The sequence below is a fragment of the Ambystoma mexicanum genome, chromosome 11 (genome assembly GCF_040938575.1).
Source record: "Ambystoma mexicanum isolate Mex_15411 chromosome 11, UKY_AmexF1_1, whole genome shotgun sequence".
NCBI classification, from domain to species: Eukaryota; Metazoa; Chordata; class Amphibia; order Caudata; family Ambystomatidae; genus Ambystoma; species Ambystoma mexicanum.
The window spans coordinates 906,557,814-906,583,222 of record NC_090934.1 but is presented as its reverse complement, the minus strand read 5'-3'; the positions used below and the strand labels follow the sequence as shown (position 1 = coordinate 906,583,222).

At 45.2% G+C, this 25,409-nt stretch overlaps 1 protein-coding gene across 6 annotated transcripts in view; it reads right to left on the bottom strand.

Annotated features, from left to right (window-relative positions):
- LOC138503901 (mucin-5B-like) overlaps positions 1-25,409 on the bottom strand; it is a 456,236-nt gene that overhangs the window by 18,536 nt on the left and 412,291 nt on the right. For all 6 annotated transcript variants that reach the window (XM_069623984.1, XM_069623983.1, XM_069623988.1 and 3 more), the window contains 2 exons: positions 235-280; positions 25-133 (listed from right to left, as the gene is read on the bottom strand). In XM_069623984.1, coding sequence (XP_069480085.1) covers positions 25-133; positions 235-280 — 155 coding nt within the window. The remainder of the gene's footprint in view (positions 1-24; positions 134-234; positions 281-25,409) is intronic.

Genomic DNA, 25,409 nt, shown 5'->3' with positions numbered 1-25,409 from the left:
CAGAGTAACTCCAATGAGACTTACTTGGCGGAACTTAGGCACACCCCTTCACAGTACGGCATATCTAACGTAGCATTGCATTCACCTACAGATATCTCAACAAGTCTTGTCTGCATTTTGCAGGATTTTGGAGCTTTGGGAAGCAAAAGAGGATAAGATATTTAGCGTTAGATGCATCTCTAAGGACATGGAGTATATTTTCTAAAGTTTAGAGGCAAAACAAATGTTGTTTACCGACACATATCTGGCAGCAACCGTCTGCTGTTCTTTGTATGATTCCCTTGAAAAAACAAACATGTTTCAAGTAGGTCAATGTATTCAGTGCAACATAGCAACACAAATAAGATATCAAGAATACAATTCGCTAGGTACCCCTGGATAAAGAAATGGCATAGAAGTATACCTTGAGAGTAGTTTGTAGTACAACATCCACAAACAAAATGTTTGTAAGTTGTTGCAGTGAAATATAGGCATATTTAAGTAGAATACACATTGGGGACATTTCACAAAGGTTTTCCCAGGTATATGAAGTACACCTGGAAAATGCTGTGACCTAGTTATGTTTAAGTTTCACTGAATTCACAAAAGATGGATCTCTGAAGTGTAAGCACACCTGATGAGGGTACAGTGTAGGTACAGATCTGTATACTACATACACACACACATAGCTCACTACCAGTTTTGCAAAAGTCGGCATTCAAAAGGGTTTATCAGAAGGAAGACGGCAGGGTAGAGAAAAAATAACATTAATATTTGCAAATGAACCTCAAATACGTACTGCAGAGAAGTATGCAGTGTCACAAATGCAGGAAAGTTCACCAATTGCTTTTCAGATTGGGCCATGTATGTAGGAAGTCATGAGCCATAGAAAAGTTATTTGTAGAAAGGAGGAAAGGGGAATTCTAAAGCTACAACTTTCAAATTCCTTTTTTTTATGCGTATGCATTGAGTACTGAAGGCATTGTGTATCCTGAGTGTGCACAGAATGTACACACACAAAGCCACATTGCCTCTCGCAGCTGCATTGTTTTGTGTATACAATTAATTACACTTGTAATTTGCAAAGTGTGTAAATTAGGCATTTGGTGGAGATGGTTCTTTGTAAATTTCATGTTGAGTCTTAATTTACAAATATGCGTTGGGTTGATTTACACATAGCTTACATTTTGCACTTAATTGCTACATTTGTGAATACACCGATTATGTTTCAATATAATGCCCAGTTAAATGAAACTGCAACAGTACCAAACTCCATATAGTTTTAGAAGACATTAAGAAAATCGAGACACCTCAACTAATGGTATTACAAAGTAGTGATAATCTTTGAAAAAACAGTCTTTGATTAGAAGTAGAGATACCCTTTTCCAAAACAACTGCTTAACATCAGGAAGTAATGAAAGTACTTATGCTATTGAATGGTATTTTAAGCATTCAACTGATTTGTCACAAAACAGGTGCTTTGCTTCTGAGAGCGATACTCTTCCCCCAAATGCCATCCACTCAAAAGAACATTTAGGTCATGCATGTGCCATTGTTGCCTGATTCAAAAATGAAAGAAAGACTTGCATAACTGTAGCCCTGAATATGTACAAGTTAAAGTGTGGGAATACTGCAGCTGGGTATAAGAGCATTGCTGAACACAAGTTGGGAGTGCAATTGGTAAAAGTGCCCCAGCATTGTTCATTAAGGGAACATCCTGTGAATTTGGACAAGTACAAAGAATGGTTTAACTTTCACGAAATTGGAGATAAGGCTTTTTGGGAATTTGCCATAATCATGACTTCCTCCTATTACAAACAGAGCCAACCTTGTAAATGTTCTGGCCCAGTGGGTCCAGTAAACCTTATGCAACTGAATTGTCACACCTGAGGATATAAAGATCATCTCAAAGAATCACATATCATAACAAATAATAAGGAAATCATTTGATATAAGAAAAAAACGAGGTCCTCATAATATTATTATTTTTAATCATGACAATGCCAGCTTTATTCCATGTGTGCATTCTGTCAGCCATCATCAAGTGTGCCATTCATGTTAGTAGATTAGTAACATGTCTGATGCAGAATTCTGTTTCCTTGGCAGGTTGTTGCTGGGCGAACAAATGCACATGATGTCTGTTTCCAAGGAACTCTCTCTGACATATTTTTCATTTTCCATGTCTTTTTTTCTTCTTTCTATGTTAAAGCAATGTCCAATTCTGTGTGATATTTTCTTTGTTGCTCATTCATCATGTGACCAGCATCTGATAAAAAAAAAAGTCTCTGGGACTTCTAAAGCTATTGGATATACCCCCTCACAGTCATATTTTCAGTTAGTCTAATAAAAGGTATCACAACTTGGATTTTGTTTGCAACATTTTCAAAATATTCACAAATGAACTAGGTAGAAAACAAATCAGGTGAAGATTGCATGCTCCATGTTTATTTGTATGAAAACTACGACTGGACAAACCAGTCTCAAAATGTACCATCTGTTTTAAAGAATCGTTGTTCAAATTGGCTCAAAAGATTCAAGTCCTTTCAACCAAATCTCAAAATGCTTTGAAATTTTCAAACCAGAATTCAAGCCACTCATGTAGACAAAAGCGCTTTGTGGTTTGCCTCAGGTTGAATAGAGTTCCATAGTAATACTGAATTCTAGGATGCTGGACCAATATCCTGTAATGTAATGTTACTGTTGGCTAAGGCAATAATACAATAGGAACATGAAATGAATGCGAAGGAAAAAAAAACACAGAAGATGTGCTTTTTTTTCATCTGGATCAATTTTCAAAATGTGTCTAGATAACCTTATCCACATGACTATTTTCTGCACATTTTAAAGAGCTACTTTTTATGGGTTTCGGGATGTGCTTTGAAATGTAAAAAAATACCCCCTTATTTGCCAATAGGTGCAAGGGAGGTGAAAAGGGGAATCAGGATGTGTGCATTGGTAATGCGCATATTCAGACATCATTTGGGAATAGGGGGCACATTCATTGGCAAAAATCATGAGCTATATAGGCGCATTCTACCACTTGTGCAAAAAAACGTTTTGAGAATCTGCTGTATCCTTTTTTAAATCCCCATGGATTGTAAACAGTTTTAACACAATGTTTCCCTTAGCAGCCTGTGGTTTGAATTGACTTGAACAGAATCGAGCCAAATTGTGTACATTTTACTGGCATAATTTGGAAATTGAGTCTCCACAATTGTTACTTTTCTCCTACTCGTCTCCTTTCATAATCCATGCATTTATTTATTTTGCCTTATCTCATTTATTAATGTGTCAGAAGCACATGAGAATTAAAACAGCTGATCACACTCTTTTTTTATTGTTTTTTTGGTCACAAAATTAATCAGACCTTTCAACATATTTATACAAAAAGAATTAAAATAAGAAACAGGATATTCTCATAAAAATTGAATTATACATACAATTACGACAATTCAATTATATTTACATACATTCAGTTATTATTATTTTTTTTAAAAAAGAATTATGTTCGACAATACTATCCACCATGTTACCAGAATCTACTTCTTCATTATTGCCATAGTCTTTGATTTTTAAGTAATTCAAATAATTCACAACTGCATATCTCATGCACTTCAAATTCCTGTTAAACATTTTCAACCATAAATCTTCAGTGCATAACAATTGATCAGCGTCAAACAGTGGCTTGAAATAAAAAAATTTGCAATGGCAGCAAGATTTTACACTCCACCATAAGATGTTTCATGGTCTCTGTCGTTTGATGACAAAATCAACATTCAATATTGTTTTCAGAGATTTTTCCCCATTTATACATTATTTCCTTGGTTGGCCAAATATTTAAACTAAACCTCATAAAATCATTTTGATGATTCGGATTGAGAGATTGCTGCAAATATTTTTCAACCTGACCATGAACTTTATGTGCAAACGGATTTTGACTGAATTTCTGTATTGTCATGCAAGCTGCTCTCATTTTTATCCAATCGGATTGCCATAGCTTGATTGTGGCTTTATTTGGATTTTGTATTAATAAAGATTCGAATATGTCTGCACCTTTTAAGATTTTTCTTGCAAATGCGTACCAAGTCTTTGCAAAAAAGTCATCTGATGTTAATAGATAGTTGGATAGGATCAAGAGTAAACCATTATTGTTTTCTCTCAATATACATTTTCTATACATTATGCATATTTTCCATTTATAAATTGCAAACACTGAAATGAGACCTAGTTCATGCCTGATGACCAGCATGGATTCAGACATTGGTAGTAGTAGTGACTTCTTCCAGTATTGATTTTCATACTTCGACCAATAGGTATAATTTTGACATTTTTTCAATTCGGAACCATACAATATAGTTGGGATGTAATTTTGTTTATAATATACAATCAGTGGGTCAATGGAAAATGTGCAATATTTGGCTCAGATGAGTCTCATTTGGGATAAATCCGTGTTTTGTTTTAGATGAAGATAATCTTCATACGGTTTATCAGATTTGTAATTATTCGCACATATGAGTGCACTACTTGCAAGTTGGTATTTTGCAATCTCCACTGATGACATTTTTGTCTGTTTTTTAATTCAAATTGCATTACTTGTGTTTTTTTAAGATCAATGCTAATGCAGTTTTTGGTAGCATAAACATCCAAAGCATTCAGCATGTTTCGCAGTTTAATTGGTGTTTTTGATATGAGTACCATATCGTCAGCATAAAGAAGCCAGTTAATGGCTGAACCTTTTAGTTTGATTGGATCTGTTATGAGATTACAAAAGCCAAAGCCAATGTCAAGAATAAAGAAATTAAACAAAGCGGAAGGCAGCAAGCATCCTTGTTTAAGACCACAGGTGGTTTCTATCGGGTCTGATAAACGTCCATCGTTGCTCAAACAAATTTGTATGGAGGCATTAGAATGAAATTCTAGATCCATTTTAGAATATGCCAGGGACAAGCCAAATTAATTAATTTTTTAAATAATAGTTCCCTAGGGACAAGGTCAAAAGCTGATCTAAAGTCGACGAATGCAGTATATATAGGTTGCTTGCTTTGTCTGCTCTGAGCAATAATCGCATTCAGAGTCGTTAGGTTGATGGCCGTACCCAGCCCTGGAATAAAACCCGTTTGAAACGGGTCACGATGGTTTAATTTATTAAGCCAATTATTGAATTCATTTAGAACCAGACGTGCGAAAAAATGTCCCGGACAATCCAGAAGAGCTGTGGGTCTATAAGATATTGGATTTGCACAGTCTCCTTTCTTGAAAATCGGAAGGATCACAGATGTTTTCCAAGATTGAGGCAAGTTCCCAGTTCTCATAATCTCAGAGAAAATAAGATGTAAGATCTCTGCCCATAGTAATGTATTATGCTTCATTAATGCATTGTGAAGCCCATCTGGGCCAGAGGCTCGAGAGGTACTCAACTTAGATATACAATGAATAATATCATCTAGATCAAAGTGAAACATGTGATCGGCAACAATACCATCCCAACCAAGACTAAGGTCTGGAAAGGGGGTACGATAAATGTTATCAAAGTGAATTATCCAATCTCGCTCCATAACGGGATTAATCTGAACAGATAACTGATGTTTACAACAGGCAGAGTTCAAAAGCACCCAGATACCCCCTGAAGATTTGACAATGATCTGTTTCAGCATGGCTTGGCCATCACGCTGATATTGCAAAGCGCGCCGACCCAATAGCCATCTTTTGTATGTATTTTTTTAGCTGTTTTATCTGTTCATAATTAAAACTTAAATTCTTGGGCTGCCTAGACAACAACTTTATATGTCGTCCTAGATCATGCTTTTTGCATTTTACCTCTAGATCAAAACAGTGAAGATGATTAGAGTGACTCCCTAGAGCATTCGTACGTCTAGATGAAAACATTTGCATTGCATGTATATAACAAGGGCTGTCAGAAGCATTGGATCCACTATAGCCATCACTCAGATTTTGTTTGTAACAAAGTAGTTTGGACCTGGATCATTTTATACGGTTGCCCGCATTATTTGCAACTAAATTTGTTGTGATAATTTACAATTCTAGGTTGAGATGATGGCCAATCGCAAGTCAAAGTTAGTTGACTGTGGTCAGTCGTAACAGTAGATTTTATGTTAAAAGATAAAATCTTTGAGAAGTATTGGCTATTGACATATATGTAGTCCAATGTGGAATGACAGCCATAGCTATGCCATGTACATCTAGGAGTAACATCGCCCTGAACTGCACCATTCAACATCACAAAGTTTCTGTTTTCCATTAACATAATCCAACGATGTTCATCCATAGTCCTAGATGACACAGATTCAGACAATAGATGTAAGTTCAAGTCACCCATAATAAAGGAATCCACAATAGTGTTGTCCAGTAAAAGCTGATCTAATATATTATTGAATTGATCAAAAAAATCATCTGAGGTCAGGTGTTTCTTGCCCCAATAAACATTTACGATGGCACAATAAGTTACACCTCTTTGTATTTTTGTAATTTGAAAACAAGGCGATGGAGATTTGTGCCAGACAACTTTGAAATGTTTCTCCTTGCGAAATGCCATCATTAGGCCTACCATTGACCTACCCGTAAGAGGTACGATGGCAGGGACCAAGTATATATCATAGGCATCCCAAACTGGGGTAGTACGAAGCCATGTCTCCTGGAGGACTATAATATATCATAGAAGATCTCTACTTTTGCTGTTAATAAGATGTTTGAAACCCCTACTATTCCAGGAGACGAGGCTGACAGAATTAACTACCTGGGATTGTTATGAACTACCACCATGTTTATGGTTCATCCAGGCATTGTTGCTGTATGTACCAACATTAGGATGTATGCCATTTTTATCCCCATAAACTCTGGATTGAGGTACACTCGGTTTTACCATCAATTGTTCTGGCTCATGCACATCTTGACTTAGAATGAAACCCAGGTTATAAAAGGCAGTTCGCGCTAGCCATAGAGTATTGAGTATAACTCCAGATTGAATATACAGTCTCGCCTCAGATAGCTCAGGGGGATTAACAAATTCAACTAGGTCAATATCTGTGGAGGTCAAATCTTCTAAAGCCGTTATATCAGCACATATATTAAGCACACTAGCACGAGTCGTATCATATCTGATAAATCGATGACCACGACATTTAATCAGCAATCAATGGTGCTTTTTATATTGTGCATGGCTCTTAATGGTGGAGGGAAAATAACTAAGTTCCATGTTTTGTGCTGAAGTTGGCCTGCCTTCTGATGTTTGAGGAGGCGGTCTATTAGAGTTCAAAGATGGCGATGCATCATGGTCTCTAATAGACAGCCCCTGACTTTTCAAAAGCGAATTAACCTTAGGATAGGTCATTTGGAGCATCTGACTGACTTCATTACATATCTCTTGCTTAGAGATCGACATCATCTGTTTTATTTTTTCGTTCTCCTTGTTGTAATTTACAAAGGAGGCACGAATCTCATCACGTAACTCTTGTATCGTACAGTCTTTGTTTGTCACTGAACCATCCACTACTGTCATGATCTCTGCTTCCAAAAGATCAGGACTTGCCCGACTCCCTTGGAAGCAGACCCATAACCCCAGTTCCGAGTGCCAGCCAGTCCCAATTGGGACCTTTTGGACTCTGTCCTGGCGCCAGTGGCACCAGGCTCATAAAGATGCCCAGTCCCAGCGCTGGAAGCACCGGGCTCATAATGCTTGGCTGGACTTACCTGCAGCAGACCATGCTGCTTACTTACCTGCCAGTTGAACCCCTGATCCTCTTCTGTTTGGGACTACTTTTCCTGTTGGGTGGGGCAGGAGCCACTCCCTAGGCTCAGAACACTGGAACTCTTCTGGAAAGCAGGAACTCTTTTCTTACCTAGGCGTGGCTGTGGAAGGAGACACCTAAGCACTACAGGAGGCTATTTAAACCACACCCGATGGATGAATCTTGCTTTGTGTTATTCTGCATTCTCTGCAGCAGAACGCTCATCGTGTCTTCTGCTTCTGATCCTGGGCCTAAGGGAACAAAGGCTTACCATCCTGGAATCCAGTCTTCAGCAGCACCAGTAAAGACAAAGAAAGAACAGGTTAGCACTACGGTCTTCAGTGGCAGCACATCTCTTACCTGGTCCATCGGCTGTCACCAACGCCTCGCGCTGCATTCTGGCATCTGAAAGACAAAGGCTTACCTACTCTTCGCATGCTCCGGAGGTCTTCGCACTGCATTCCGGCATCTGAAAGACAAAAGCTTACCAGCTCTTCGCACGCTCCGGAGGCCTTCGGCGCTGCATCCCGCATCTGAAAGACAAAAGAAGGTGCGTTTAAAGACATTGGGCAACTTTATTACTCACGTGCCATTACTCCTTCCCACGCCGAATCCAGTGGGTATTCCAGCACCCTTCAGCTTCTCTAAAGCTCCGAACTTGTACCTGCAAGATAAAAGGGACAGTTAGTGCGCATCGTGAAGCAGGCTACAAGCGCTTACTTACGTGCTTCCAGGCGCTTCTATTCCTCACGCGGGTTCGATCCTCAACTCTCATCAGCCCGCCATCCGCCATCGCCGGAACCCTGCAAAACAAGAGATATCATTACAAAAGACTTTTAAGACATTTGAAGTGCCCAGAACTTACCGTTCGTGCAGTTAACGACGGACAGCAGTCCTCTGAGGTCAAGAGGCCTGCACCCTTATCCAGTGAAGAAACTGGTTACGGCACCCTGCCCCGAGGCAGATGGAGAGCTCGGCGTTCACTTACCTAAGGTGAGTGCGTTAACCTTTGGGGTTCTACAGGAGAAGAGAAAGGGAAGAGGAGAGAGGCACCCAATAACACCAGTTCATTAATCCCATATTTTCTATCTGCAGACATCTTACTCTTCGAGTCAGACATACAGTGCACAGAGGTCCAGCCCAAAGAGCCAACCGTGTGTTACACATCACCTTTGAAGATACGGCATTCACCCAGTCAAGACCGGCGCCTCTGCGGGAATCAGGTGAGCGTTACAGAACACAAAGCCTACCGCAAAACTCCCACCCAGGCGCTATGGAAACCTCGGATACCGACCAGCTAGCCCAGTTACTTGGGGAACTAAGAGCAGAAGTGCATGCAGCCCGTCAGGAAACGAATGCTCTAAGAAGGGAACTGATTATTTCCAAGGAGCAAACAGACGATCTCGCTAGACAATTGCTACAGTCACAAGCCGGACAAACTACGTTACCCGCATCAGGGGCAAATCTTCCTTCAACATCCTCTACGAACCCAGTGCAGATCAACCTACCTGGGAATGTACCTCTGGCTCCGCCCGAACGATTTTCTGGTGACCCAAAGAGGTTTGCAGTATTTATTAATCAGTGCCGGTTGCACTTCTTATGCCGGCCAGCAGCCTTTCCAACTGATCAAGCTAAGGTAGCTTTCATGCTTTCGTACCTTAGTGGCAATGCGGCAGACTGGTCGATCCCTCTAGTTAATCAAGATGATCCGGTTCTCCATGATTTTCAAGCTTTTCAGCTCAGTATGGAAAAACTGTTTGCAAGACATTCACAGGGGCAGGCCTTGGGCAATGAGCTCCTTTCATTGCGACAAGGTAATCAAGACCTTTTGGCTTATATTGCGTCTTTCAACAGACTGATAGTGGAAACTCGATGGCCTGAGAACAAAAGGATTACGCTGTTTTATAGAGGTCTACGTGGAGAGCTCAAAGATGTGTTAGCCCAAGTAGTGAATCCCCCGCAAGACTGTTCGGACTATATTGACTTAGTCGTTCAAATTGACCACAGACTGCAGAACAGGAAGGCCGATCGTTCCAAGTTTGATGCTCGAGTATTTTCCAAACCACCAACTCCTACCAAAGGAGTAGACTCCGGGGAACCCATGCAAATAGGGGGCCTGAAAGGACAACTAACACAAAAGGAGCGGGAAAGGAGAAAACAGCTGCAATTATGCCTCTATTGCGGAAACTCGGGGCACTTTCTTCGAGACTGTCCGGTGAAACCAGCCAAGAAGGCAGTAGGAGCTGCAGTTACCAGGGTCACAAACTCTGAGCAGGGAAACGACCTCGCCCGACAAGAATAGAGGTCCTCTTGCCGAGCGTTAAAACCAGTTCCGTGACCTCGCATTTCGTGATACCTATGGTCCTCATTAGCCCTGAACATCCGGATCGATTACATGCGATTGAAGCTTACGTCGACAGCGGTGCCATCGGCAATTATGTGGATCATGAAATGGTTTTGAGGATGAATCTGACTCTTTGTCCAAAGGCTGTAAAGGACGTCATTACTACGGTGGATGGTACGGAGATAGCCTCCGGACCAGTAACGCATACCACCCAAGAAGTGACACTAGTAAGTCAAGATGGACACCATGAGAAGATCGTGTTCGATGTGATCAAGGCCCCTCAGTTCCAGATTATTCTAGGAATTCCTTGGTTAGAGAAGCACAATCCTCAGATCGATTGGCGAGCAAGAACGGTTCAGTTTCCAGAATGTGTCTCTACTTGTCACCCTCGACCTGGTGTTGCACTGGCAGCAATTTCCTCGGAGGCTCCCCAGTTACCTCCTGAATACCTAGAATTCCAAGATGTTTTCCGGAAGGATCAGGCTAACTCTCTACCTCCTCATAGGTCTTATGACTGCCAGATAGACCTGATACCTGGATCTACTCCTCCTTGTAGTAGAATTTATGCCCTCACCGAGCCTGAGAATCTTCACCTCCGACAATACCTGGATCAATACCTAGCGAATGGGTTTATTCGTCCTTCCAAGTCCCCTGCTTCCTCAGCTTTGTTCTTCGTTTCAAAAAAAGAAGGGGACCTTAGAACTTGTATAGATTATCGCGCCCTGAACCAGATCACCGTTAAGAATAGATATCCGTTACCTTCGATCCCTGAACTCCTGGACCAAGTCAGAAAAGCATGCATATATACAAAGCTGGATCTTAGAGGAGCCTACCACTTGGTACGAGTAAAAGAGGGCGATGAATGGAAGACGGCCTTCCGCACCAAGTATGGGCTATTTGAATATCAGGTCATGCCCTTCGGACTTTGCAATGCCCCGGCCGCCTTTCAATATTTTATGAACGATGTCCTCAGAGAGCTCATAGATGTGTGTGTTGTTGTTTACATTGACGACATCCTCGTTTATTCTTCATCGGAAACTGAACATCGGAAACACGTGAAAATGGTCCTCGAGAGATTGCGTTAACACAAACTTTTCGCTAAGTTGGAAAAATGTGTTTTCAACGTGACTGAAGTTGAATTCTTGGGATTCATATTTATTTATTTATTTATTTATTTATTCAAATTTGTTGAGCGCACATCAGCCCAGAGGCATCGTGGCGCTTGTTACAGACATCTTAGTTGCAGAGGAAACCGTAGTTACAAGCAGTACATAAATTACAGGGGAAATATATACAATAGCAAGGCAGTATAATTACATGGCTTCCTGAGAGTTTGCTAGTTATTTAGCAGGAACGAGGTTTTCAGTTTCCTGCGAAAGATGGGAAGTGAGTTTTCCGTTCGGATGTCTGAGGGGAGAGCGTTCCATGTCTGTGCTGCAATGTAGGGAAAACCTAGACCTCCAGCTTTGGCTTTTTTGATGCGTGGGGTGCAGAGTAGGTTAGCGTATTGCGTCCTAGTGGGACGTGTGGAGGAAGGTTTGAGGATGGCATCTGAAAGATAGGGCGGGGCGGAGAAGGAGAGGCATTTGTGAGTGAGGGTGAGGATTTTGAGGGTGATCCGTTCTTTGACTGGGAGCCATTGGGCTGAGAGCCTGGCCTGGGTGATATGCTCTCTTCTTGGGATACTGAGAGCGGCCCGGAGAGCGTTGTTCTGTGTGATTTGTAGTCTATTTATGTTTTTGGCTGATGTGCCTGCTAGGAGAGCATTGCAGTAGTCCAATTTGGCTCCAATGGTTGCCCTTGCTATGGAGAGGCAGTTAGGTTTAGAGAGGTAGGGCTTGATGGCGTTTATAAGTTTGGTGGTGTGTGCGGATGCGGAAGTGATAGCGCTGACTTGTCTAGTCATAGATAGCGAAGAGTCAAGGTATACTCCAAGTGTCTTGACGGCTGTGGACACGGGGATGATGGAGTTGTCAATTGAGAAGTTGGTGTACAGTTTGTCCAGTTTGTCTAAGGTGTTCTGTTGACCTAGTATCAGGATTTCGGTCTTGTCACCATTAAGGCAGAGGCCATTAATTGCCATCCATGCCTTGATGATGGAGTAGATAGTGTGGAGTGCCTTTGCGTCTTCGTTGTATGAGCCTGAGAGGGGTAGAAGTACTTGTGTGTCGTCTGCGTAGTTCGTGTAGGTGATGCCGTATGAGTCAAGTTTGTCAAAGAGGGGCTTGGTGAACAAGTTATAGAGTGTGGGTGCAGTGCAGGAACCTTGAGGGACCCCGCAGTGGATTGTCGTCGGTGTGGCGTTAGCGATGTCCGAGAAGACTTTCATGGCCCTACCTTCGAGGAAGGAGGTGATCCAGGCGGCTGCTTCTTTGGAGAAGTTGGCTGAGTGCGTGAGGTGGGAGGTGAGAGTCTTGTGATCGACTAGATCAAACACGGCTGAGAGATCTAGAAGAAGCAGAAGAGCCGGTTTGCCTTTGTCCATGATTTGGGTGATCTGGCTCTTCAGATCTACCAGGGCTGTTTCTGTGCCATGTCCTTTCCGGAAGCCCGATTGCCTCGTCCCGAGGATGGAGTGGGTTTCCAGAAAGTGTTGGATTTGGCAGTGTGCGGCTTTGTCCAGTAATTTCAGCAAGAATGGCACAGTGGTTATTGGTCTATAGTTGTTGGGTTGTGAGGGGTCAAGAGTTGTTTTTTTTAGGAGAGGCCGTACCCAAGCCTCTTTGAGGTTGGCTGGGATGATGCCTGTTTTAAAGGACGCATTGATAAATGCCGTGAGGAGCGGCGCAAGGCAGTCTGCGCAGTCTTTGACTAGTTTAGGTGGGCAAATGTCGCCTTTGCATGGGGAGGGTTTGAGGTTTGTTAGAAGGTTAATAACTTCTGTTTCAGTGACATCTCTGAAGGAGAAGTCAGGTATGGTGGGCTTGGAGGAAGGGGGTGGGGTGTTAGTCGGTTTGGTTCCTGTCTGGTGAGGAAGTGCTTTGCAGTGGTCTTTGATTTTCTTTTGGAGAAGGTCAATTTTGTGAAGCATGGCAGCTTGAATGCTGGTACACCAAGCTTCATCTTTGATTATTTCATCTGGAGTGTTAGGGGGGGAGATGAGCTCGTTAAAGATTGCGAAAATCTCTTTGGAGTGTGACTTGGCATTGGTGATACGAGTGTTGAAGGCGTTGGCTTTGGCAATGGTGATAGCTCTCTTGTATTGGTGGGAGATTAAATTGAATATGTTTTTGGTATTGGTGCAGGGGTCAGATTGCCAGTTTTTTAGTGCTGCTCTTTTGTGGGATCGCATTGAGTGCAGTTCTTCAGTAAACCAGGAGTTGGAGTGTAAGGATTTCTTTTCTTTTTTCCATTCAAGTGGCGCTATTAGATTGATGGCTTTGGTGAGGACATCTTTATATATGTCTGCTAGGATGTTGGGGTCACTAGCGAATGGGGGGGCTAACACTGGGGTATTGAGGTATGGGCGTAGGTTCTCCTCTGTGAGTTTCTTTGAGCTTCTGACTTGGGCAGCGCTGCCAGGGGTCAGAGTCTTAAGGTTTTTGGTGATAGGAATAGAGAACTCTATGCAGTTGTGGTCAGTCCAAGGCAGTGAGGAGTTGGAGGTGATAGAGGAGAGGCAGTTATGGTCTGCGATCCAGTCAAGTATGCGGCCTTTGATGTGAGTAGGACTTTCTACTTTTTGGATGAAGCCCAGGTCATTGAGTTCCTTGGTGAGAGTGGCTGCAGATTTGTCCTTGGGATCATTAAATCCGAGGTTGAGGTCCCCTAGTAGAATGGTTTTGGTGGAGCTTTTGATGTTGTTGCTAAGGATGTGTAAGATGTTGTCCTGGGAGTCTGGGGAATTGCCTGGGGGGCGGTATAGTAGGTGAATGTTGATGGTGCTGTTGGGTGACAATGTGAGTTTGGCCGATAAGAGGTCAGAGTTGTTGGTTGAAGGGTGACTGATAGGTCGGAGCTGTAGGTTCTCTTTGTAGATGAGGGCTACTCCGCCTCCTATTCGATCTGGCCTATCTTGTCTGAGTATGGAGAAGCCCGGTGGTAGTGCAAGTGTAACGGCAGGGCCTGATGCTTCATGTAACCATGTTTCGGTGATGGCTAACAGGTCAATGTTATTACTGGTTATAATGTCATGGATATCAGAGGCATGAGCTGGGAGTGATCGACATTGAGGAGTGCACATTTGATGTGAGGTGTGTGATGTTTGCTTGTGGAGGTGTGAGTGATGGTCGTGTCTGGTATGTTCTGTGAAGTGGTATTGCAGGGTGTGGCTAGGTTAGTGGGTGGTGGACTGTGGGTGTGTGGGTATTCCGTGCGGGGGCAGCGTGTGGAGGTGGTGCGGGAACTCAGCCTATAGTTTCTGAGTTCCGTGGGAATGGCTAGTGTGCTAAGTTCTGGGGTCTGTGTGCGCGCTCTAAGTCTTTCTAGTCTGTGCAGAGTTACTACACAGGGTGTACAATCTGTCATGGCAGGTGTGATATCCTTAATAGCGAAATGCTTGTGGTAGAAGAGTGGGCTGGGTGGTGTGTGGATGAGGGGATGGATGGGAGGATAAAGTTTGAGAGTAGTGAGTGTGGAGAGGAGGGTGAGCAGCGTGGTGGCGGCAGCGGTGAGCTTGCAGGACGCTATGGGCATGATTGTGTACTTGGTGGTGCTGTGAGCGGGGGGACTCAACACAACTTCAAAGGTGGTCTGTAGGCGACCATAGGGCACAACACAACTTCAAAGGTGGTCTGTAAGCGACCATAGGGCAGAACACAACTTCAAAGGTGGTCTGTAGGCGACCATAGGGCACAACACAACTTCAAAGGTGGTCTGTAGGCGACCATAGGGCACAACACAACTTCAAAGGTGGTCTGCAGGCGACCATAGGGCACAACACAACTTCAAAGGTGGTCTGTAGGCGACCATAGGGCACAACACAACTTCAAAGGTGGTCTGTAGGCGACCATAGGGCACAACACAACTTCAAAGGTGGTCTGTAGGCGACCATAGGGCACAACACAACTTCAAAGGTGGTCTGTAGGCGACCATGGGGCACAACACCATGCACAGCATGAGCCAGACCCGTGTGACGATCAAAAAGCACAGCATCGGACAGTGGGTGGCTGAGCTTGGCCATAGGGCATAACAAGTGATATGGGTAACAGGAGAGCACTATAGTAACTAGTATAGATTAGCAATTGAAAAGCTAGTGACAGTACTCACGTTGATTATGTCCTAGTATGAAATTGATCATCCACGTTAATCCAGGAACGAATGTAACCTTAATGAGGAGAATGTGTGTGATCTTAGAGGTCCAACGGTGACAGTAGCTCCCCGGAGCGAACAGGGGCAAACAGGGCAGACGGCCTTATGTTGGCCTTGGGTGGCCGCCGGCTTCCGCCTGCCGGCGGATGTGTGGCCTTAAGGGCTGCCTACACAGCGTTGCTAGGCAACGAGCAACGCCCAGCCTCACTTTCGGGCCGCATCGCGCCCGACATTTTGTATCGGGAAAAATGTCGGCGCGAGCGGATCGAGGGCTCTGGAGGCGCAGGGGACTCCTGTGATGCGGTGGGGTGCCGATGGCAAGATGCTGCAGATCCTTAGAGTTATCACCTAGCGGAGTGCGTATGGATTCAAAGAAGGTTGAAGCAATTCTCAAATGGCCATCGCCATCCTCCGTAAAAGGTGTTCAAAGCATGTTAGGCTTCGCTAACTTTTACCGCAGGTTTATCCCCGAATTCTCTCGAATAGTCCAGCCCATCACCGCCTTGTTAAAGAAAAACAAACGTTTTGAATGGTCTACCGAGGCGGAACAAGCTTTCCAGAATTTGAAGACTAGATTTATCTCTGCACCGATCTTAAAACATCCTCGCCCAGAACTCCCCTACATCGTTGAAACTGATGCTTCGAGCCTTGCCATGGGGGCAGTTCTATCACAAAAGGACCCAGTAACCAATCAGTTGCATCCCGTGGCATTTTGGTCCCGCAAATTCTCGCCTCCTGAAATCAATTACACTATTACTGATAAGGAACTTCTAGCTATCAAGTCCGCCTTTAAGGCTTGGCGGCATTATCTTCTGGGGGCCCGACACACCGTTACTGTGATTACAGATCACCGAAACCTGCAATATTTCAAAACCGCAAAAGCTCAATCCTCTAGGCAACTCCGTTGGGCACTATTCTTTGCCGAGTTTGACTTCATAATTACCTATCGACCTGGTACAAAAAACGGTAAAGCTGATGCCCTTTCTCGGATGGGAGTGGAAGAACATTTGATCAATCCTAAACCTGTACCTATCATTCCCGAACAAAGAATTCTAGGTGTAATCGCCACACAATCCATAGAGGAAGTTAAGGATAAAGCCAGGCTACTGGTAACTCCAGCAGACATACAGAATTGGCATCTGCAGGGAAAGGACTTTACGGTGAAGGACAACCTATTATATTTCCAAGAACGGTTATACCTGCCCAGCACAGATTTACAGAAAAAGGTAATCTCTTGTTATCACGATTCCTTAATGGAAGGACATCCCGGTATGACCAAGACCTCGGAAAAGATCAAGCGCTACTTCTGGTGGCCGTCTTGGAAAAAAGATATCAGAGACTTTATAATGTCCTGTGGAGTATGCGCCCAAAACAAGAGTCAAAAGGAAAAACCAGCCGGCCTCTTACGCCCTATTGACATCCCACCTCGCCCTTGGCATACGCTTTCTATGGACTTCATCACCGATCTACCTCCATGCTCCGGATACAATACGATCCTAGTAATCGTGGACCTATTCTCCAAGATGGCGCATTTCATTCCACTCAAAGGCTTACCAACAGCAGCAACTCTGGCCCGAGAATTTCTCGAAAACATCGTCCGACTGCACGGTTTTCCTTCAGTTCTAATTTCGGATTGAGGTAGTCAATTTATTTCTCATTTTTGGCGAAGTTGCTGTCGGTTGGCTCAAATTGATGTGAGACTTTCGACCAGCCACCACCCTCAATCCGACGGACAAACCAAGAGGACCAATCAAACTCTGGAACAGTATTTGCGCTGCATGCTACAACAAACTGAAAAAACTTGGAAAGATATCCTTGGGATAGCCGAATATGCCTACAATAACTCTGTCCACTCGGGAACTGGGAAAACCCCGTTTTTTCTTTTATACGGTAGTCACCCTCGAACCTCGGAGTTGGATCCACTCCAAGATCTTGGAACACCAGCAGTAGACCACCTGCATTCTACAATCACCCAAGCCTTTAAGGAAGCCGTTTCTCACCTTCAAAGGGCTAAAGAACAATACAAGAAAGGAGCAGACCAACATCGGAAGGAAGCCCCCCAATATCAAGTAGGAGATCAAGTCTGGTTATCCACCAAATATCTACCTCTAAAAGGACCACGCACATTCAACCCAAGATACCTTGGTCCCTATTCCATCACTACCATAGTAAATCCAGTAGCGGTCAAGTTGGACTTGCCCCCTCACATGAAGATACATCCGGTCTTCCACGTCTCTCTATTAAAACCCGTGCAACCTCAAACCCGACTAACTACATCTCCAAAACCTATTCTAGTTGATGGAGAACTCCAGTTTGAAGTCAAAAGCATCCTGGATTCCAAGATCTCCAAATCTAAACTATTTTACCTGATTGACTGGAAAGGCTACGGTCCCCAAGAAAGATCCTGGGAACCTGCAGAATATGTCCACGCGCCTCGTCTAATCAAAAGATTTCATCGAACATTTCCTAACAAGCCCAAACCCCCGGAGAAGCCCGGTTTGGGAGGGGCCTTGAGGGGGGGTGCTGTCATGATCTCTGCTTCCAAAAGATCAGGACTTGCCCGACTCCCTTGGAAGCAGACCCATAACCCCGGTTCCGAGTGCCAGCCAGTCCCAATTGGGACCTTTTGGACCCTGTCCTGGCGCCAGTGGCACCAGGCTCATAAAGATGCCCAGTCCCAGCGCTGGAAGCGCCGGGCTCATAATGCTTGGGTGGACTTACCTGCAGCAGACCATGCTGCTTACTTACCTGCCAGTTGAACCCCTGATCCTCTTCTGTTTGGGACTACTTTTCCTGTTGGGTGGGGCAGGAGCCACTCCCTAGGTTCAGAACACTGGAACTCTTCTGGAAAGCAGGAACTCTTTTCTTACCTAGGCGTGGCTGTGGAAGGAGACACCTAAGCACTACAGGAGGCTATTTAAACCACACCCGATGGATGAATCTTGCTTTGTGTTATTCTTCATTCTCTGCAGCAGAACGCTCATCGTGTCTTCTGCTTCTGATCCTGGGCCTAAGGGAACAAAGGCTTACCATCCTGGAATCCAGTCTTCAGCAGCACCTGTAAAGACAAAGAAAGAACAGGTTAGCACTACGGTCTTCAGTGGCAGCGCATCTCTTACCTGGTCCATCGGCTGTCACCAACGCCTCGCGCTGCATTCTGGCATCTGAAAGACAAAGGCTTACCTACTCTTCGCATGCTCCGGAGGTCTTCGCACTGCATTCCGGCATCAGAAAGACAAAAGCTAACCAGCTCTTTGCACGCTCCGGAGGCCTTCGGCGCTGCATCCCGCATCTGAAAGACAAAAGAAGGTGCGTTTAAAGACATTGGGCAACTTTATTACTCACGTGCCATTACTCCTTCCCACGCCGAATCCAGTGGTTATTCCAGCACCCTTCAGCTTCTCTAAAGCTCCGAACTTGTACCTGCAAGATAAAAGGGACAGTTAGTGCGCATCGTGAAGCAGGCTACAAGCGCTTACTTACGTGCTTCCAGGCGCTTCTATTCCTCACGCGGGTTCGATCCTCAACTCTCATCAGCCCGCCATCCGCCATCGCCGGAACCCTGCAAAACAAGAGATATCATTACAAAAGACTTTTAAGACATTTGAAGTGCCCAGAACTTACCGTTTGTGCAGTTAACGACGGACAGCAGTCCTCTGAGGTCAAGAGGCCTGCACCCTTATCCAGTGAAGAAACTGGTTACGGCACCCTGCCCCGAGGCAGATGGAGAGCTCGGCGTTCACTTGCCTAAGGTGAGGGCGTTAACCTTTGGGGTTCTACAGGAGAAGAGAAAGGGAAGAGGAGAGAGGCACCCAATAACCCCAGTTCATTAATCCCATATTTTCTATCTGCAGACATCTTACTCTTCGAGTCAGACATACAGTGCACAGAGGTCCAGCCCAAAGAGCCAACCGTGTGTTACACATCACCTTTGAAGATACATCATCCACCCAGTCAAGACCGGCGCCTCTGCGGGAATCAGGTGAGCGTTACAACTACTTGATGATTCTCCGGTCGCAAATTACATTGCGAAAGCTCAGTAGAATCAATGACCACGGACAGTGCTTGAGTGTCTGGAATCATTTGTACTTGTGGATGCTTCACTAAGTTTGAAGATGTAATACAGACTATCGACTTTGAATTAGGATCAGACTTTGGATCTTTCAATAACGATGATGATGCCGCTACTGCTAATAAATCATCCAAAGGTTGGTAGACTAGAGATGCCTTACTTTGTGACTTAGATTCTTGTTTTGAAGATAAACGCCTTTTTTTTTAGCTGCTGTAAGTAGTCTTGTGGCTTTCTTTTTGATATTAGTCCTATTACCCACTTCATTAGTAGGCTGGTTTGCACTAGTGAGATTAGGCTGACATGGTACACTGAAGGAGGACATTTTTATATTAGTAAACAACTGTGCTAAAGCTGTTGTCAGACCTTTCTTAGATGGTTCTTTTATTAAAGAAGAAACCTCCTTTGAATTCAATTGTGCAACTACAGGAGGACCTTCAACGACAACAAGATCAGGACAGGTAGTAGATGATTTGAGCACATCTGTAACAGACTGGATGGGAATCACCTTATCGACTAAACAGGTCTGAGTCCCCTGACTAATGAAGTTGGCTGAAAGTTTAGGTACCGGGTGAAACTTTGTGCTTATCTCATGCATGATGTTCGCATGTGATTGCTGAGTAAGTCCCATCTGATTTTTTATTTTTTCATCCAATGACTTGTATAACTTTGCCAAGGAAAGGAGCGCCGTATCATTGCTGTTAGAGTATTATTAAGAGCCGCCGCTTCAGGAAACGAGAATCTATTGTTATTGACGGTGGCCTGTGGATCCCGAATGAAGTATGGATGGTTATCCATAGGTGCCTGAAATTGTGTGCGCCTCGGTGTAGGTGCTACAAAAGAGAGAGACCTGTTAGACATGCTAGTCGGTGATTTGTCAAATAAAACAGGCGATTTATACAACTCTTGCTTATCCTGATCCTCATGTTTGCCTTGCAGAGCAGAGGAGCCTTCTCTAATTGGCAAACTCTGCTCGACAGATCCATCATTAAGATGTATCAAATCACCTGAGTTGGAGCAAATATATTGTACATCAGAGGCGATATGTTCGTGATCACTTGACAAGTTCATGAAATCAATTGCCTCATCATCAATTTCACCCATTGCTGTCAATTTATCATGGGCCTCTCTTAACAAATGCTGTGCCTGTATAGAACATAAAGGAGGATTTACAGGCATGGGACCACTTGAACCTGACGGCAAATCAATCGTGGCCGCAGGTATTTGAGTAATACATATATCACCTGAGCCACATGCCAATGCAATAGAAGCATCAGCTATTTCTTTATTAGGTATGTTCACAGTTATTTCATTCGGCTCAGGTAAGTTTCCCTTATTCTGAGCTTCGTGAATATGTGCGGCAACTGACAAGGAGCACAACGATTTTAAGTTGGGAACAATGATTGTTTCTATGGCAGGTACATTTTGCATCTTGGAGCCATCTACTTTGCAAAAATTACGAATGTCAACATTTAAAGAAGTTGAGCATTGTTTTTTTTTTCATGGTTCTATTTTTTTTTTTTAATATATTTTTATTGTTTTTTCCAAGAAAACATACAACCAGTATCATCAACACGACAATCAATTAAATATCCACAATAATTTCCCATTCCCTCCCTCCCCAAGTGAACCCGGACCGGGGTTGCGCAGTCTGCTGCTGGCATTAGGGTGAGCCCGGGCTGTCCGGGTCCTCGCCTGAGGTGCTGGCTTCCTTAGGACTGAACAGGGCCGTCGTGAGGGCAATCCACTGCAGGAGGTCCTCCGAGTCATTTATTTTTTGCTGTCTTTGCGCCAGCTCCCAGGCCCCGGTTTCAGCCACAGTCCATCTGCGAAGGTCCTCCCACCATGTTACAAGTTTAGGGGCCCTGGGACACTTCCAGGCCATTGCGATGCGCCTTTTTGCGAGGATGTACATCAAGTCTTTGAGCCTGTTGAGAGGTTTGTTTTTTTTCCCTCGTGGGTACGAGCCCAATAGACATGCCTTGGGGGATTGCACGTCTAGCGTTATGTCCTCCTCTGCTACCTTGGTCTGAATTTGCGACCAGAAGGTTCGTATGTTCGGGCAGGCCCAAAACATGTGGGTCAGGGAGGCCGCGGGTTCTTGGCACTTGGGGCACCGCACCACACCAGCGCCATTGAATCTCGAGATGACAGCTGGGGTAAGGTAGGCCCTATGGATGATGTAAAATTGGATAAGCTGGAATCGGGCATTCCTAGAAACCTTTTTGTGATAGTGTGTTATTGTTTCCCACTCCGTGTCGCCGAATAGTGTGTTCAGCTCGGCCTCCCATTTGCTCTTGCATGTGAGTTCGCTATGTGTGGTGTTGTCAATTAGGATCTCATAAAGCCTAGAGGTTTCGTGTCCCCCTTCTGCCACACCTATCAGGTTCTCTATGGCCTCGTGTCCGGCGTATTGGGATTCTGCATCCGGCCATCGCCTCCTAAGTCTGTCCAGCACCGCCCCGTATAGAAGGAACTGACCCAGTGGGACCCCAGTCAATTCGTGCAGCTCGGGAAACGTGTGGATGCCCTGGTCGTCCACCAGATCGCCCAGAGTGGCGACGCCGGAGGGTTCCCATATGTTCCGGATCGCCTTCCGGTCTTCCGGCCTAGTGGACATGATGGCGGCTATAGGGATCTGTGGGGAGTAGGGGTCGGACAGCTTGACCAACTTGCAGGCCCGACTCCAAATTTGAGTGCCTAGGCGGATGAGGTGCGCGTCCAGCGTTTTGGGCATTGGTCCGATCCAGAGGAGGTCCCTGAGCAGCCATGGTGCGTCTGGGGGCTGCAATAGGCGTGTATCCGTCATGGCATCATCAGCCATCCACTGGATCACGTGCTTAAGCTGGGCCGCTATGTAGTAGAGCTCAAAGTTAGGGGTGTTCAGGCCTCCCCTCTCGTACGGTCTTTGAGTAATGTCTAGGGCAACTCTGTGCCTCCCCTCCCGCCATAAGAGTTTCCTACATAGCATGGCCAGGTCTTTGAAAAAACGCTGGGGGATGTTGTAGGGGACGTTGGTGAAGAAATGTAGGAGACGAGGGAGTGCTACCATTTTAAGGAGTCCCGCCCTACCAGCCATCGAAAGGGGCAATTTGCACCATAGGTCGATTGATTTAGCCAGTCCCTCCTTAGCCCTGCCCGTGTTCAGAACATGTTCGGTCTCAGGGTCCCGGTGGATCACGACGCCCAGATATTTGAACGTAGTGGGTTCCCATTTAAGGGCCAGAGGGGGGAGGTGTTCTTCCTTGGTTCCACTAAGTGCAGCCAGCGGGAATAAGCAAGACTTGCTGTGGTTAATCTGGACCCCTGTGCATCTGTGGAACCCGTCTAGGGTTTCCAGGATGTAGGGGAGAAGGTGTTCGGGATCCCTCAGGTAGAGGAGCATGTCATCCGCATACATGGAGACAAGGTGGTTCACACCATTTATCGTTATTCCCCCGTCACCGTATTCCTGCCTAAGGTATGCTGCCACTGGTTCAATCGCTAAGATGTAAAGTAGAGGGGATAGGGGGCACCCTTGCCGAGTGCCCCTGGCCAGGCTCCATTTTTCAGAAAAGGTGTTGTTGGTACGCACTCTGGCGGTGGGGTTGGTGTAAATGAGTTTGACCCAGTTCAAGAAAGCCGTTCCGATCCCCATCTTTGCTAAGGTGGCATAAAGCCATGTCCATCGGACCGAATCAAAGGCCTTAGAGGCGTCGAGGGACACAACTGCATATTTACCGGGCATGCCGTTTGTGCTGTGTATCACGTGGTGCAGCCTTCGCAGGTTCTCGGACATAGAGCGACCCTGCATGTAGCCCGTCTGATCCTGGTGTATGAGGTACGGGACGGCTGCACGAAGCCTTCTGGCCAGTAATGCGGTGAGGATTTTGTTGTCTACATTCAACATGGATAGTGGGCGGTATGAGCCGCAGTCAGAGCTGTCCTTGTCGGGCTTAAGTAAGGGGATGATGGTGGCTTCAGTCATGGTGTCGGGGAGGTGGCCTATGTCATACGCCTCGTTATATACTTTGGACAACAGGGGGGCCAGTATGTCCTCATAGGCCTTATAAAATTCACTCGGGAGACCGTCCGGTCCCGGCGTTTTACCCGAGGGCAATGACCTAATGGTGGCTGTGACCTCGTCAGGGGTGACGGGGGCTCCGAGGGGATCTGCCAAGTGGTCCTCCAGGCGTGGGAGCCAGATGGCGTCTAGGGCGTCTTCGATCGCGTGGTCAGGGGGCGGGGCTGGATCGGAGTAAAGGGTTTGGTAATATTGTTTGAACACTACGTTGATACCCACTTGCGTGTGGAGGGTCAGGCCGTCTGTATTACGAATGGAGCAAATGGGGTATTTGGGGGTTTCTCGTTTATAAAGCCATGCAAGAAGCTTCCCGGGTTTATCGCCCAGGGCATGATTCCTCTCCGTGAATTTTGTATAGCTCAACTTCCCCAGCGTCTCCCAGTGTGTTAGGCATGTTTGTTTAAGATCAATCATCTTTTGCAGGTGGGCGGGATCAGGGGACGGGGTGGCTTCGAGATCTTGGAGTTCAGTCTCAGCGTGCGCTAGCAGGGACGTGACGGATTTTAGGGCCCCTCCAGCCGCGGCTATCATTTCCCCCCTAGTTACCACCTTGTAGGCTTCCCAGGCTGTGCCTAAGTATCTGACGCTATCAATGTTGGTCTGCCAGTAATGTGTGGAACCCTCCCTGATTTGTTCGCTGAAGGCTTTGTCTAACAGCGCTTCGCTCCTCAATTTCCACGTGGGGATGGGGGGCCTGGGCGTCGTGGTCACCCACGAGGTCATCAAAGGGGAGTGGTCTGAAAGTACCCTGGCTAGGTACTGCGTGTCCTCAAATCCCGCCACGTGCTCTTCGCTAATGAACAGGCAGTCTATCCTGGTATGGACCTTATGTGGGGGGGAGTAAAAGGAGTAGCCTCTGGTTTCGGGGTTTTGCACTCTCCACAGGTCTTTCAGGGCATATTGCTGCGTGAGGGCGTTCAATATCTTGGCGGGTGGGGAGGGGTCCCCATGTTTACCATCCGACCTGTCTATGCGAGGGTTCAGGGTACAGTTGTTGTCACCTCCCCATATCGTTATGCATTCATTACTCGGGGTCAGCCTCCTTGCAAGATATACCTTTCGAGATTCCAAAGGTGAAACATTATATAAATCAGCATCAATTTTAGGCATGCCGGATTTTAAAGACAGGCTGGATTTAGACATAATACAGGATATTACCTTATAACAAAAAAAGAAAAAAAAAGAAAAATGAATCAGGATAACAATGACGTGGCAACTACGCCACCACTGGAGCGTAGATAGACTAAATAACGATTTTTCCTCAAGGCTTACCCGTGTACCTCCACAGCAAAAATCACACAAGTAATATATTTTGGAGATCACTCCCAACTCCCCGTTCACCGTTAACAGTCAACAGTGTACTTGTATGTACTTCTAGGTGCGCGCACAGGTGCGCTGCACCCTGGGTAGAAGTACTCGGTGAGAGGAGGACCAGGGGGCGGGAGTAACCCAACGCACCAATTACTGACTCTCTAAGTCAGGCAACACTGGTGCAGCACTGAAGGATGTCCTCTTCGTGTACGGCAGTTCACTGCTTGATGCAGGATCAATGGGAAGCACACTGAAATCCTCACACGGTGAAAAAAAAGAAGTCAGCACAAACGCGGCAAAAGCAGCTCCGACCACTGATCGCACTCAGAAATTAGACGTTTGTCATGACTGTTTCCAATCTACAAAGGAAATTGCTGAGACGAAAGGTGGGTGAACTCTCACCCAAAGTCATCCTGTCTGAAGAACAAAATATCCAGTGGCAGCTGGTGAATGTTTTAATTGGAAGGGCATAAATATTTCTCCCAGATATGCCAAAGCAACCAATTAAGGGGGATTTGGTCGGGTTCTCCCCCCAAGTACATTTTGAAAAAAGGCATTAAAAGTATGCATTTACAGTACTGTTTTCGAACAGAAAAAACGAAAAATGTATTGGATTTACAGGCAGTTCTTAAGAAGAAGAATGAAGTA